Genomic DNA, 14,939 nt, shown 5'->3' with positions numbered 1-14,939 from the left:
TGCTAAAAAAACAGTCACGAAGCGGCTATTAACAATAAGTTAAATAACCACAGAAAATTTCCATTACCTCGACCCATGAATATGGCGTGTGTTTAGGTAGTAATGACAAATACGAACAATACCATTTTTTTATGGTGTCTAAAGGGATATAGTAACTTGTGGTGAATAGTCTGAGATCAAATTTTCAGTTCAGAAATATCAACCTTTTATTGTTCACTGGTGAACATAAGCCTTCTCCCAACCCTTGGAGTTTTGTCAGAAGTTGCTACACTTGGCAGGCGGGTTGGCAACCACAGTTAGATTTGAAGATGTTTTAAGAGGAACGCTGCTGCCCCTCCATCGCCCTCCCTTAGTCGCTTCTTACAACACCCACGGGCATGGAAGAGGTGGTCTATTCTATAGCGGGATTACACGGCACACACGACAATATAAATATATATATAATAAACAAATTGTGTCAACAACTAAATAATTAGAAATTATTTTAAAATAGCTAGCTGTTTACCTTAGCGTCAATACTTCCCGAGCGTCCAGTTGTGAGCTTGAAAAATTAGAATTCGAGTGAGCATACAGCACACAATAAAGGAACTCAGTGGGACAAAGGCAAAGTTTGCTGGCAACAATTTATAAGACCTAGTAAGTATACGCGACACAACGTTCTTGAAATATAGGTTATTTTACTTTCATGGCTAAGTGCAGAAAAACCCAGACAAAAAACTAGATTCTTAAATTACTAGTCTAAAATTACTTAAATATTTCAGTGCTTTTAGCAAAACTAGCTATTGGCTATATAATGTCCGAGACTTACCTCAACGTCGTTCGCAAAAGCTTCATCTACGACGGGCCTGGGCCGCTTTTTGCCACGTACGTTTGTCTCTGAATTCGTCACTTGCCGTTTAGGTTGGAACTGTAATATAAGGGCATAAGACACAAATTCAAATACAAATATCTTAATGGGAGAAAAAGGGAAACTTAAAACAAGATTGACCGACTCTGTGAAAGATATGAGTGTATGTTTATATAAAGCAACATTATTGATAACAGCAAGATGACTGCTTGAGGGGTGAACGTATCCGGGCCCACTTATATTTAATTTATTCCTGTGTACTCTATTTTAACTGAACAATTATGTATTGTTTTTTCTTTCCTTTTTTTTTCTTCTTTCTGTTGTGATAATGTGTTTTCAATATTTGCTTTATTTATGAATATTTGTTGTTTATTGTATACCAATTCTGACAAACCACTGGGTAGATGTTTTAACGTTATATATTTTATACGATATTTATTATTATATAAATAATATATTTGTTTATTAATTATATATCACACACATTTTATGGACAATGATATAAATGATATTTCTATATCAGTTTCCTCCTCTTCCTCTTCTAGTGATGACAGTTTTCATAGCATTAACATTCCTCTAGACGAAACTTTGCATACTACATTTTCGGATGTAGTAAAAAATTTCAATGCAGTACATATTAATGCTCAAAGTATTCCTGCCCATTTTTCTGACATGTTAGACTCATTTACTGATAACAATATTCATGCTATATTTGTGTCGGAGTCTTGGCTGAAACCTTGTCTTCCTTCTATCGCTTACTCCCTTCCTGGTTTCCATCTTATTCGCTGTGATCACACCGGTAGAGGTGGTGGTGGTGTTGCCATATATCTTCGTACTCATATACCATTTAATATCGTTTGTTCCTCTAATGAAGCGGAATTCCTTTTTCTTGAAATCACCTTATCCCACTCCAAAGTCCTTCTAGGTGTTTTCTATAGCCCTTCCTCTTCTGTAGATTACTTTTCCTCCTTTGAATATCTCCTCGAAAACCTTACCCCATCTTTCAATCACACGATCATCATGGGTGATTTTAACACCTGTCTGTTGAAAAATGATAGCCGAGCTTACCGTCTTAAGTCTGTTGCCAGTGCTTGTAATTTAAATATTTTGCCTCTCCAAGCAACCCATTTTTTTCCGAATTGCAATCCTTCCTTACTTGACCTAATCCTTGTATCATCTCCCGAACATGTTTCCAAGTTTGGTCAGCACACCGCTGATGCTTTTTCCTTTCATACTCTTATACCTTTCCTATAAAATCCGTCCTCCTAAATTAAAGCGTAGAATCCTCATGCAGCGCAATTTTGGGGCCATTGACATGGACCGTTTGCGAAAAGATGCATCGGAGTGTGACTGGTCATCTATTGCAAATATAGGTTGTGTAAACATACAGATACAAGAATTTAATCAACTCGTTCTTGACCTTTATGATCGGCATGCCCCAATTCGTCCCGTCAGAGTCAGACATCTGCCTGCGCCCTGGCTCACTGAGGATATTAGAGCTATCATAAACAAGAAAAATAATACTAAAACTAAATTTAAAAAAGACCCAGACAGATATCGTGACAACTACGTGCGCATCAGAAATCTCTGCAATAAGATGTGTAGGGAGGCCCAACGTCGCCACATCCATAAATCTGTTGAGAATGGAGATCCAGCAAAAGTCTGGAAATTTCTTAAATCTTTAGGAGTTGGAAAAAAACACAATGAGAGTTCCACTAGTATTGATATTGAGAACCTTAATAGACATTTTTGTTCCTCTTCTATTGTTGTTCCTAATGACAAGTTAAAAACACTGTATTATCTTTCTTCACTTCCAACTCCTGATTACACTCTTTTTGTTTTCGGACAATTGTCCGATTGTGATGTTGAGAGAAGCTTACTGTCAATATCTTCTAATGCTCTGGGTACTGACAACATCAGTCGTGCTATGATCATGCCTATCCTTGATATCCTGTTGCCAACTATTACTTTTCTCTTTAATAATTCATTGTCCTCAGGTATTTTTCCTCATATCTGGAAAGATGCCTTTATTGTCCCCCTACCTAAAAAAAATATCCCCACAGTTTTTTCCGATTATCGACCTATATCCATTCTTCCCTTCCTTTCCAAAGCTCTGGAAAAGTTAGTACATCAGCAACTCAACTTGTTTCTGTCCAAAAATAACCTTCTTAATCCTCTGCAATCTGGTTTCTGCGCAGGTCACAGCACGACTACTGCTCTTGTAAAGATCTCTGATGATATCCGTTTCGGAATTGATAGCTCAGAGCTGACAGTTTTAACATTATTAGATTTCAGTAATGCTTTTAATACCGTCGCTTTCGACATTTTGTTGCAACTGATGACTTCTCTCAACATATCTCCAACGGCAATTGAATGGTTTCGTAGTTACCTGGTTGGACGTCGGCAGCGTATTCGTATCAACGACTCTTTGTCATCTTGGTGCAGTACATCTGCGGGCGTGCCCCAGGGTGGCGTCTTATCTCCTCTTTTATTTGCCTTATTTATCAACAATATCACGTCTCAGCTTCGGTCTTCCTACCATCTTTATGCAGACGACCTTCAAATTTACTGCCGGGCTCCTCTTATTAATATTTCTGTTGCAGTAAATACAATAAACGAAGACCTTGAACGTATATCTGCCTGGAGCAAATCCTATGGTCTTGCTGTAAATCCGACCAAGACCCAGGTTATAATCATAGGTAGCCCTAGTTACATTTCCAGAATGGCTTTGAATGACCTTCCTTCTGTAGTTTTTAATGGAATGAAGTTAAACTACAGCGACCGCGTCAAAAATCTCGGCATTTGTTTTGATAGTACTTTATCCTGGTCACCTCAGATTGCTGAGATTAGCAGGAAGATGTTTGCGGCAACTGGATCCCTTTACAGGTTGCGTAAGGTTCTTCCTATGGATACCAAAATTGCGCTTGCTCATACATTGCTCCTCCCCATCCTTGACTACGCCGATTCCTGTTATTCAAATGTCACTGAAGAGCAGTTAAATAAACTTGAGCGTCTTCAAAATTTATGTATACGGTTCATATTTGGACTTCGCAAATATGACCATGTATCCCAATATCGTACACGGCTCAAGTGGCTCTCTATCCGTCTTCGTCGTAACTGGCACATCCTTTCCCTTCTTTACTCAATTCTCTTCAATCCAGTTACACCTCATTATTTAAAAGAACGTTTTATGTTTCTTGGAGAGAGCAATTCTAATTCTTATTCTTTACGTAGTACTGACAACCTCCAACTCATAATTCCTACCCATTCTTCCTCTTTCTACTCCAAATCCTTTTCCGTGCAAGCAGTTCGTTTGTGGAACTCACTCCCTACCTCTATACGGTGCGCTCAATCGTTGCCCATTTTTAAAAACTTAGTTAAAGCCCACTACCTATCCATATAATCACTTAGTCCTACGTATTTCCAGTTTTATGTGTGTTATATATATGTGTATTAATATGGTATATTTGTATGTATTTATGCGTATATATGTATATGTATGTATATATATTTATAAGTGTATGTGTATGTAGATATATGTATATGTTTGGTTGTATGTGTTTATTTATATATGTATATGTTTGGTTGTATGTATGTATATGACTATGCTGTCACAGATATTATTTTTTACAAATCTATCTTTTTTAACGCGCCACCTACCTACTTATACTTTAATCCTTTCTACCCAAAGGTTGTCTGGAAGAGATTGCTTAGCAATAAGACCGCCTTTTGTACTTCACTATACGTATTGAAAATTGTTTTAACAAAACATGTTATGTTGGTGCAATAAAGTGTTAAATAATAATAATAATAATTATTATTTACAAAAATGAAACCTATAAACCTATTTTAATTTAACCCTAAACTACAGTTTTCTCAGGGGGGTTAAAATAGTCACTTTACACGAATTCCAACACATTTCATTTAACGCTTTAACTGCTGAGAACACACCGAGCAAGTTACATCGCTTCGTAAATTGCATGCAAATTGGCCAATCAAAACGATGTAACACACACAGCAGGGAGGGAAAGAATTATTAGTAATAGAATCTAACAACTCCATTGCTAGTAATCTACCCTGTCAGAACGACCTCCACGCGGTTCCCTTTGGAAACCATCATATCGTTAATTATTGTAGGCTTACTGACCTGTTTTCATCCTCATCTATAACCCCACACTGGTGCCTTGCCAGCGTATACCGATAACGTAGGCGGAGTAAACATTCCATTTTCGCTCATCAAAAAAAAAAAACAGTACAGTAGCGTACTGCTCACGTCTATAGGGGACGTGGACATTATAAAGTATACTGTTTCACCTGAGATTGCCCCCCCCCCCCCATGCGTTGCCATTTCTGAGGACTAAGGTGTTATTCCTCTGTACATTGTAAATTCACTGCCATATCTTACCCTTCAAACTGAAACACAATTGCTTCACGGTCATCACAGTAGAAACACGAATGGGACAGATGTACCCAAGCAAGCAACTTTTGTACAAAGTCTCCGTCTGGTAATAAATAACTGGTAAGGTATTAAAAACTTGCGACACACACCTGTAACTCCGGCGGTAAGAACACGCGCGTGTTGACGAAGTAGTCCGACTGCGGCGCGAAGTACATGCTGGGGATGCGCGCGTCCGACGGGAAGTCACGCAGCTCGAAGCTCTGCGAGCGCGCCCAGATCACAGACATGGCCAGGTCGCACACCGCCCACAGTTTCTGGAAACATTCAAATCACCATCATCATCATATCTGCCGTTCTATATCCACTATTGAACATAGGCCTCTCCCACAGACTGCCATAAAGAATGATCTTGAGCCACCTGCATCCACTGACTCCCTGCAATGTATTTGAGGTCGTCACTGCATCTGGTCTATTCACATATATGGTTAAAATAGAAATTACTGGAATCTGCCATTTATTTATTTATTCATTATTGACCAATTATTTTCTTGACATATTTGACATTATTTTACCATATATAATTGCTTTACGCTTCAACATATCTGATGGCAAGGAATTAGACCGGCTCCACTGCTAGCACCAGCCAACGTAGTAACTATGAAAGTAGCGCCAAAGATAGAAAGGTTAAGAAGTAACCGTTTATCCTGGTATGGGCACGTGATGAGCAGGATTGAGGAGCATATTTTAAAAAAAGTATTAAGAATGAATGTAGATGGCTATAAGAGTAGAGGAAGGCCTAAAAAGACATGGATGGATTGTGTGAGGGACGATATGGCCAGAATGGGAGTGAATGCGGAAATGACTGGAAATAGAAAAGAATGGAAGAGGAAAACATATTACGCCGACCACAAATGATAATTGAGTTAAGGGTAGGAAGATGATGATGATGCAGCACATTATAAAAAAAATGTCTACTACAAAAGGTGGACTTAATACTATATAGCATTCACTTCTAGTCAACCTTTGGAAAGACAGAAATTAAATTATGCGGTAAAAAATTGAAAATTGTAATGTGTAAGTACTTTAGGAGGAAATGGACTGTTTTTTTTTTTATTGGATGAAAATGGAATGCGCTAACGGGATACGCTGGCGGGCCACCAGTGAAGGATGATCGATGAGGATGAAAACAGGCCAGTTAGCCAATCATGATGAATTCATCTAGAAATAATCATGATAGTTTCAAGGGGGAACCGCGTGGAGGTCAACCTGGTTGGGTATATTGCTAGCAATGGGATTCTTAGTCTCCATTACTAACAATCCCTTTCCCCCCGGAAATGGACTGTTAGCAATGACTATTCAATTACATTATTAACCATTCCACAGCCTTTGTTTATAGAAATACATCATTTAAATTTGTTTATCCAGAATAAATATAGGTAATTTAATATATGAATTATCAAGTTTGATTTTAATACATGCAACTTACATAATTAACAGAGTCGTCGGACTCATTGAGCGCGTCCTTGTGGTTCTTCATGCGTTCCACGAGACTCTTGTAGAAGCCGTAGCAGTAGAAGTCGTTGCGTGTGATCAGCGGCTCCAGTATGAACCATAGGCATTGCTTCACTGTCTGTTCATGACAACATTACAATACATTGAAAATTTTAAATATAACATATTGACTTATCACCATAACTTCTTGTATGTTTCAATTCTATGACAGCAATGACATATTATATAAAGTGTAAAACATATTATTTATTAATATTATTTTACTTTATTTGAAATGCCACTTCACTGTAATTTATATATCTACACTTTAAACATTTTTAATTTTACGCAAGATTACATAGGAAGTTAGGAACTGTATTTAATATTATAACAGGTAAGTTACTATTTAAAGTTATTACTCCGAATTTGAGGTTAATTTTTTACAATGTACTAGCAGAATATCAGCGCTGCGGGTACTCCGAAGCTTAATACTAAGTTGGTTACCTTTTCGCCATTGCGGCACATAAACCACTTAATCAATTCCTATCAAAATGTGACATTTGCATGCTATTCTGTAATAGCTAAATAGGCACGAAACTTTATGTAATATAAGATCACCGATACCTACCCTATTTAAAGCAAATAAATTTATTATTATTATTAAAAAAAAAATAACATTTTTTTTTTGTATTTAGATATTCCTAAACTATGTGCTTGTAACGGTAAATATTATTTTTTCACTATTATAAGTACTTAATTTATACATATAACATAAAATATAATTAATTTATCTATGTATCATAAGTACCTTAAGTTGCGACACATTGTCGTATGCGGTGAAAGCAGGGTCATGCGTAAGTACTGGCACCGCAAATACCAGCATGTAGTCGGGGAGGATGTGCGGCAGCTGGCTCATCGCGCGCTCAACTATACATCGTAAAAAAAATATATAAATCTTTGTTCTTTCCAAAACAGCCCGAATTCTAGCCACTTGTGGTTTGAGTCTCGTAAAAATCTATTTATACTCATATGTAGCTCTAGATATAAAGATGTTTTGGTAAAATTATTATTTAACTCTTTATTGCACAAGAAATATAAAAATATAGCATTATAGTTACATTAATATATATTTAAATATCTTAAATTGTTATTTAGATATTTGTTTTCATTGATTACACCGCTGTTGTCCACTTTGTTAGTATGTACATACGTAGGAAGTGCGTTGTAACGCAGTGGGCGTTAGGTTGACTTAAAAATTTTTTTTTAGAAATAAGTTCATCTTTGCTCACATTATTAATAATCGAGTCCTCTACCCAAAGAATCGTCTTGAAGAGTTTGCTTAGAGATACGGCTGTTTTTTTTTATTACTTCACGTTAAAATTTTGTGTACTTTTGGTGCAATAAAGTGTAAAACAAATAAATCCTACTAATACAATAAATTCAAAACTTTGTAACTATGTATAGATGGCTGTTTGTTAGTCTTCCACGCAAAAACTACTGAATTGATTTGAATGAAAATTGTTGTATGAGTCGGTTATATCCCAACTTAGCACATAGGATACTTTCTTAGATTATATAGATAGAGTGTTTCCGTACAAACGCTTCGAGAAAAGTGGGTCAAATTTTCAATTACATACATACATACATATCTGTCACGCCTGTCTCCCATTAGGGTAGGCAGAAACAATGGAACGCCAAATGCTTCGATTCAAACAAACCTCTTTCGCTTCTTCCACATTCATCAATCTTTTCATACACGCTCGCCGGTTACGGGTACTTTTAATTTGGCCCTTCTTCAGCACGTCGCCTATTTGGTCGACATACGTCCGTCTAGGGCGACCCCTACCGACATCTCCATTCATTCTTGCTCGATAAATCTTATTCGTAATTCTTCTTTCATCCATCCTCTCCAAATAACCAAACCAACTTTTCAAATTTTTTCCAAATTTTCAATTTTGCATGACAAATAGTTAAAAGTGTAGTATCCTTTATAATTTATATATTTATTTTGTCTTATAATCTCCGCACAATGAAGCGTAAACACTCATTATATTCATTAAATAATTAAATATAGATACGTCAAGATGCATCGTGTGCATATAGAACATTAACCCTTAAAAGCCTGATTTTTTAAATCAAATTAAAAAATATATAAGTATACCCTTTACTGTGTTTACTAATGGGGATAAAATAGTAAAAAAAATAAAAACGATATTTTTATATACTTATTTTGAAAAAAAAAAAAAATTTGGTAACATGTAAACAGCCAAATATTAAAATAAAATCGATTGTAGGCGCCCAATGCGATTTATAACCCCGGTATCAAATTTCCAACTTCAGGTATTTAAGGGTTAATAAAAAAATCGAGTCAGCTAATTTGACAATTAACTAACAAAAGGGTTGAGCAGTTTTTGTGGCTCGATGGTGTATGTATACAATGTAAGGATGCCTCATATATAGTGAGAGTATATGAGAGAGGATGTGGGTGTGCGAGCGTACCCTTGGTGCCGACGGTGATGTTGCGCACGTACTCGCGGCGGCGCAGCACGTCGGCCACCATGTACTGGCGCACGGCGCCGCGCACGCGCCGCTCGGGCTCGCGGCCGGCCAGCGCGTACAGCCCCATGAAGTCCAGCGGCAGGCACTTGTTCGGGATGCCCTGCGCACACGCACACGCACACACACACCTCTACACACACCTGCACACGCGCACACGCGCAAACGCGCACACGCGCGCACCGCCACACGCGGGGATTATTGCTATTGTAGAAGTCCCATTTTTTTTATACAACTTAGAATGACAAACAAGCTAACGGCCCACCTGATGGAAAGTAGTAACTGTCGCCTATAGATATGAGCAGTACCATAGACATAACAGAGTATACTGTTTCGCCCATGATACCCCCCATGCGTTGCCATTCCTAAGGACTCAGGTGTTATTCCTCTGTACCCTGTAAATTCACGCCATATCCCATCCTTCAAACCGAAACACAGCCATGCAAACACAACTGCTTCACGGTAGAAACACGAATGGGACAGGTTCCCAAGCAATCGACTTTTATACAAAATCTCCCTCTGGCCTATTGCTAGCGATATACCTTATCAAGTCGACCTCCATGTGGTTCACTGAAGAAACCATTGTAGAAGGGAAAGAGATTGTAATTAACGGAGATGAGTGCCCCATTGCTAACAATATACCTGTCTAGGTCGACCTTCACGCGATTCTACCTGTGATTCAACTTGTTTAATTCTTAATGAATTCATAACGATGGAGTAACTGATCTGGTTTTATCCTCACCTATCATCCCTCAATGATGCCCCGCCAGCGAATACTGATAGCACAGGCGGAGTGTCTACTCCATTTTCAACGATAAAAAAAAACCGGTCATTAAAATTCTACATGAATTCATCACGATAGACTGGCCTGTTTTCATCCTCACCTACCATCTTTCACTGGTGACCAGCGTATACTGATCCCACAGCCGGAGTTATCTATTCATTAGCATTTACTAAGAAAAACCATAGTAACTAATTGCTGATCAAACTGTCTTGATGAGACACCCGACTCACTTCATATTCAACTGTCATTCCATACTGGTGAGTTACTATTTAATCTTTACCCATTAAAAAAATATCATTATAAATGCCTATATTAAAATTTTATTACCTCCTGTATTACTTGACAATTCAAGACCTGAAATGCTATTTTGATGTCTTGTGAATCCACTTGCATATTCCACCATTCAAGCCGAAACATAGCCATTACACAGGCAACTTTTGTAGTTTTCCTTTGATATTAAGTCCCAAAATTAAATAAGTAGACCAGACAAGACAGGCGTGAGCATATTTGAGCATATTATACCATAGTGAACAATACAAGTCTAAACAGTATGTTACCTTTGACAATCCTTTGTGTAGCTTCGCCGCGAAAATTTCTCTCACTTGTACTACGTTATCCTAAAAAAAATTAATAATATTACTTTTAATTAAACAATTCTGAATTAAAAATTGATTTGTTATGTACTACAGCAACCAGCAATAAATATTATAAGATGGGCTTTAGAACGAAATCCACTAGCACTTTCTAGTATCTTCACACACTTCTTAGTAAATTATCTTCTAAACTCCGATGAATAATATCACAGGTACAGTAATAATTACTTTAAAAAGCATATAACTCAATTACATTATTCAACCTCGATCTATCTTTAGGCCAGATCTCTGAGCAGATAATGAACCAATTGCTAAACAGCTAAGCCTACCTAATATCTCTCAGTCCATAGAAGTTTTTAACTAGCCTCGCTCATATACACACCTTTCAACTTCTGTCCCCACTTATAGATAGAAAATATATGTTCATTTGACCATGACAGGCATGTGCCTGTAAGTCCTGACCTATGTAGATCATATGGCTCTGTACCAAGTAATTTCAATCCCTTGTCATCTCTTTAAAATTTAATTTTAATGATGTGATGTGACACAAAAAGGTTTTTGAAACTGACGTGTAACATTCTAAAATAGAGAAATCCTCAGACCGCGGGACGCCTTATTCTTTAACTTGTTATAAAGTGTACATAAATAGCATGAAATAAATAAAGTATATTTTTTAATAGTAAAGTTTGCTCACAATCATTAAATGCGAAAGGTTATAAAACTGCTCGGCCGTGAACTGGTCGCCGACGCCCTTCTGTTCGCAGATTTTGAGCATGGCCGCTCCCGCCGCTAGACGCAGGTGAGCCATCTCCGCTTTAGACAGCTGGTTTTGCTACGATCATAAAAGGATTAGAGAACATTTTATTACAGTACAGAAATTACATTAATCACTATAATATCAGCCAGTAATTGACCACAAATAGTAAGCAAGGCCCGCAGACCACAAGAAATTACCTCATACTTGTAGTTATTAAACCTTATTTAATTCCACCTATATATAATTTTAATTGTTGGGGTAGTTTTGGAACAACCACACAAAAAAATATTACAGGTTTTGTATAATTTTTAATTAGATATATTAAAATTGGTATTTACACTATTCTTGGCCTTGGATACTTTTTTTTTTATTTTATTTTATTATTGCCAGAAGGAAAGCATGAAGTGTATAATGACCTGAGAACAATATAGGAATAACAGATCGAAGGCTGAACAGAGAAAACTGCTATAAACAAGCCTCACCTGTAGTAAATCTCCTTTGTGCACGATGAACGCGTTCAGCATCCTGAAGGTCTTCTGCGCGGAGAGCTCGTCCTTCTTGAGGCCGAGCAGCCAGCGCGCCATGCACTTGAGTCCCTCCAGCTTGCAGCGCGTCTCCTCCGGCAGCTCGTCCTCGCTGCACCACTCCTCGCTGGGCGCGTTCGGCCCGCCGCCGCCCTCGCGGACTAGCAGCTCCTTTACTATCTGTGAAATGAAATGAAACACAAGACATTAAATAGAGATTTTTTTATTGAATGAAATGTAATGGTAACTCTATCTGACCTATCAGTATACGCTGGCAGGGCACTAGTGGATGAAAATGGAATGGCAGTCCCGCCTGCGCTACCAAAAAGCAGATTAGTTAATCCATTTTGACGATTTCCACAAAAAATTATCACCATGGTCTCCAAGGGGAACCGCGTGGAGATCGACCTGGTAAGAGTATATAACTAGCAATAGGGTTGTTAGAACTTATTACTAACTAGGGGGGTTCCCCTCTCTGATAGAATAAAAATAAAAAAATATTTTTATAATTGAGTTTGTGAATAACAAAGACCAGCATCACTCTGGTAATATCCCTAATGATGCAAGTGTTATTAAGCGACATTTCATCGAGTGGAGAAAAATTAAGCGACATCTATTTTAATCCACGTCTGGAAGTAACCCGTTGCGGACTAAAAATAATAATATGAACATTTTTAAAGCCTGCTCAACAGACCTTTCTGGAGACGATGTTCTTGATGTGGACTGGGAAGTTGTCGGGCAGATTGTGCGCAATATGGCCGAGGGTGACGATCGCAGTGCGGTAGTGCTCTGAGTGTGGGCTCAGCGTCGTCTTCAGCGTCTCTAGGATCTCCGTGAAGATTTGTGTGCGCTGCTCGGGAACGTTCACAAATAGACACCTGCACGACACGTTATGATACCGTTTCAGTTTGAGAAATAAAACAATTATTGTTTAATTCAATACTCTATTCACATATAGGTAAAGTCGATAATATTAGCATTCTTTTAATTTTGTACCAACAGAAAAATTTTATATTTTCCAAAGAAAATTACAAAAATTACAATAAATTTAGAATCCATCTAAGTTATTATATATTAGTCCACAGCTGGACTTGTGGCTTTAAAATGTTGTTGTTTTGTTACTTAAAAATAACGACATTTCATTGTGCAATCAACACATACCTAACAGCGTTTTTAGCTTGTTTTGGTGTGCCAACTTCAGCATATGCTTTGCACAGTGTGATCAGTCTTGGGAATAACGACGGGCACGCCTCACCTGGAAATTTAGTTTCAATTATCAATAAATAAATTGAGTAATTAACAATGGTCAACGTCAATATAAAAAGCTTAGAAAACTGAAATCGCAGGCTTACGGTAAGGGAGGGGACTTTGTACAAAAGTCGATTGCTTGGGTACCTCTGTCCCATTCGTGTTTCAACCGTGAAGCAGTTGTGTTTGCATGACTGTGTTTCAGTTTGAAGGGTGGGATATGGCGTGAATTTACTGGGCACAGAGGAATAACACCCGAGTCCTCAAGAATGGCAACACTGGCAATGGGGGGTATCATGGGCGAAACAGTATACCCTGTTATGTCCATGGTACTGCTCATGTCTATAGGCGACGGTTACCACTTTCCATCAGGTGGGCCGTCAGCTTGTTTGCCATTCTAAGTTGTATAAAACAATACAATGCATAAAACAAGCATATTCTGAAGCACTAAGTAACGTATTTACGCCGTATCGAATTACACAAGTTTATTACGTTACCCAAACATACTAGGAGCATTCATACCATAGCGACGGCGACTTTAAGGGATGACAAAAAAGGGATAATAACCTTTCAAGAATGAGTGTACTGCTCATCTATATATCTAACCATGTTCCCATTTTCCTTTTTCTTTTGGCAGCCATAACATGAATGTCAACTACTTTAGAAAAGCCTTTTTACTTATTAGAGAAAGACTTTGGATACAAGTCGTGTGCATGGATACCTCTATCCTATCCGTGTTTCGACCGTATTTGGATGGCTGCTTCGGTTTCAAGAGTGACAATGCGATTACAGGGTATCAAGATATAACACGATAATCCTTAAAAATGACCACGAATTGCCATAGACAACAGTGCATACTGTGATATCTATGGTGCTATTCATAGATAATGGTTACCACTTTCTATCAGATTGGCCATCAGCCTATTTACCATTCTGAATTTAATTACAAAAAACACAAACAACTCACTGAGCGGCCGGTATTTTCCGAGGAAGGTAAGCGCGGCGAGTATGTGAGGCGCAATGCTCTCGTCGTCTAGCTCTAGCAATGATGTGAGCCGGTTCAGCACGTCCTCGTGCAGGAAGTGAGCCGGGAATACGAACGACAGCATCACCAGCAACTTCAGACCTCTCTCGGCGCATTTCTTTATGTCTATGCCTGTTGATTTTTTTTATTATTATTAAGGATACTCGAAATGACTAATCATCATCATATTAGCCTTTAACTGTCCACTGCTGAACAGAAGCCTCCCCCTTGGGGGATTTTGCCAATAGTTGCCACGGTTGGCAGACGGACTGACAACCGCAGCTAGGCTTTGAAAATGTGTTAAAAGGAACGCTGCTTCCCATCCCTCGCCCTCTTTTAGTCGCTTCTAACGACACCCACGAGAAAGGAAGGAGCGGCCTATTCTATGCAAAGACCACACAAGGAATATCGCGACTGGCTTTTGGCCATAACAGAATATTAGTGTTTTTATTTTTGACGGCAAAACAATAAACAGAGTTGTGATCATTTTGTGTTACTATGACACGAAGAAAGAAAAAAATGTTATTTCTTTTATATATTTTGCTTTTTTTTTTTAATGTATTCTTTTATCGCTTTTTACTATGTATGACTGTTATTAATGTGCTGTAAGTAATGCAAATAAATTATATATCTATCTATCTCCACGCAATTCCCTCTGGAATCTACCGTGGTAATTTCTGGGCAATGGACCAATCGATCTGACTTTACTATTCTAT

The 14,939-nt window shown here is 38.0% G+C and overlaps 1 protein-coding gene across 2 annotated transcripts in view; it reads right to left on the bottom strand.

Annotated features, from left to right (window-relative positions):
- The window catches only part of LOC113511204 (sister chromatid cohesion protein PDS5 homolog B-B), a 36,280-nt gene that overhangs the window by 4,701 nt on the left and 16,640 nt on the right, over positions 1–14,939 (bottom strand). The window contains exons 8-19 of one of the 2 annotated variants that reach the window (XM_052903134.1): positions 14,167–14,355; positions 13,113–13,206; positions 12,646–12,829; positions 11,910–12,131; positions 11,365–11,502; positions 10,635–10,694; positions 9,237–9,396; positions 7,546–7,664; positions 6,733–6,876; positions 5,396–5,560; positions 809–907; positions 506–541 (exon numbers count right to left, since the gene is read on the bottom strand). In XM_052903134.1, the coding sequence (XP_052759094.1) occupies positions 506–541; positions 809–907; positions 5,396–5,560; positions 6,733–6,876; positions 7,546–7,664; positions 9,237–9,396; positions 10,635–10,694; positions 11,365–11,502; positions 11,910–12,131; positions 12,646–12,829; positions 13,113–13,206; positions 14,167–14,355 (1,610 nt within the window). The remainder of the gene's footprint in view (positions 1–505; positions 542–808; positions 908–5,395; positions 5,561–6,732; positions 6,877–7,545; positions 7,665–9,236; positions 9,397–10,634; positions 10,695–11,364; positions 11,503–11,909; positions 12,132–12,645; positions 12,830–13,112; positions 13,207–14,166; positions 14,356–14,939) is intronic. The other variant, XM_052903135.1, reaches the window with a different exon arrangement.

Source organism: Galleria mellonella, unplaced genomic scaffold (assembly GCF_026898425.1).
Source record: "Galleria mellonella isolate WM207_F2 unplaced genomic scaffold, CSIRO_AGI_GalMel_v1 utg133, whole genome shotgun sequence".
Classification (NCBI taxonomy): Eukaryota; Metazoa; Arthropoda; class Insecta; order Lepidoptera; family Pyralidae; genus Galleria; species Galleria mellonella.
The sequence above is the reverse complement of the archived record's forward strand: the minus strand, read 5'-3'. Positions and strand labels throughout refer to the sequence as shown.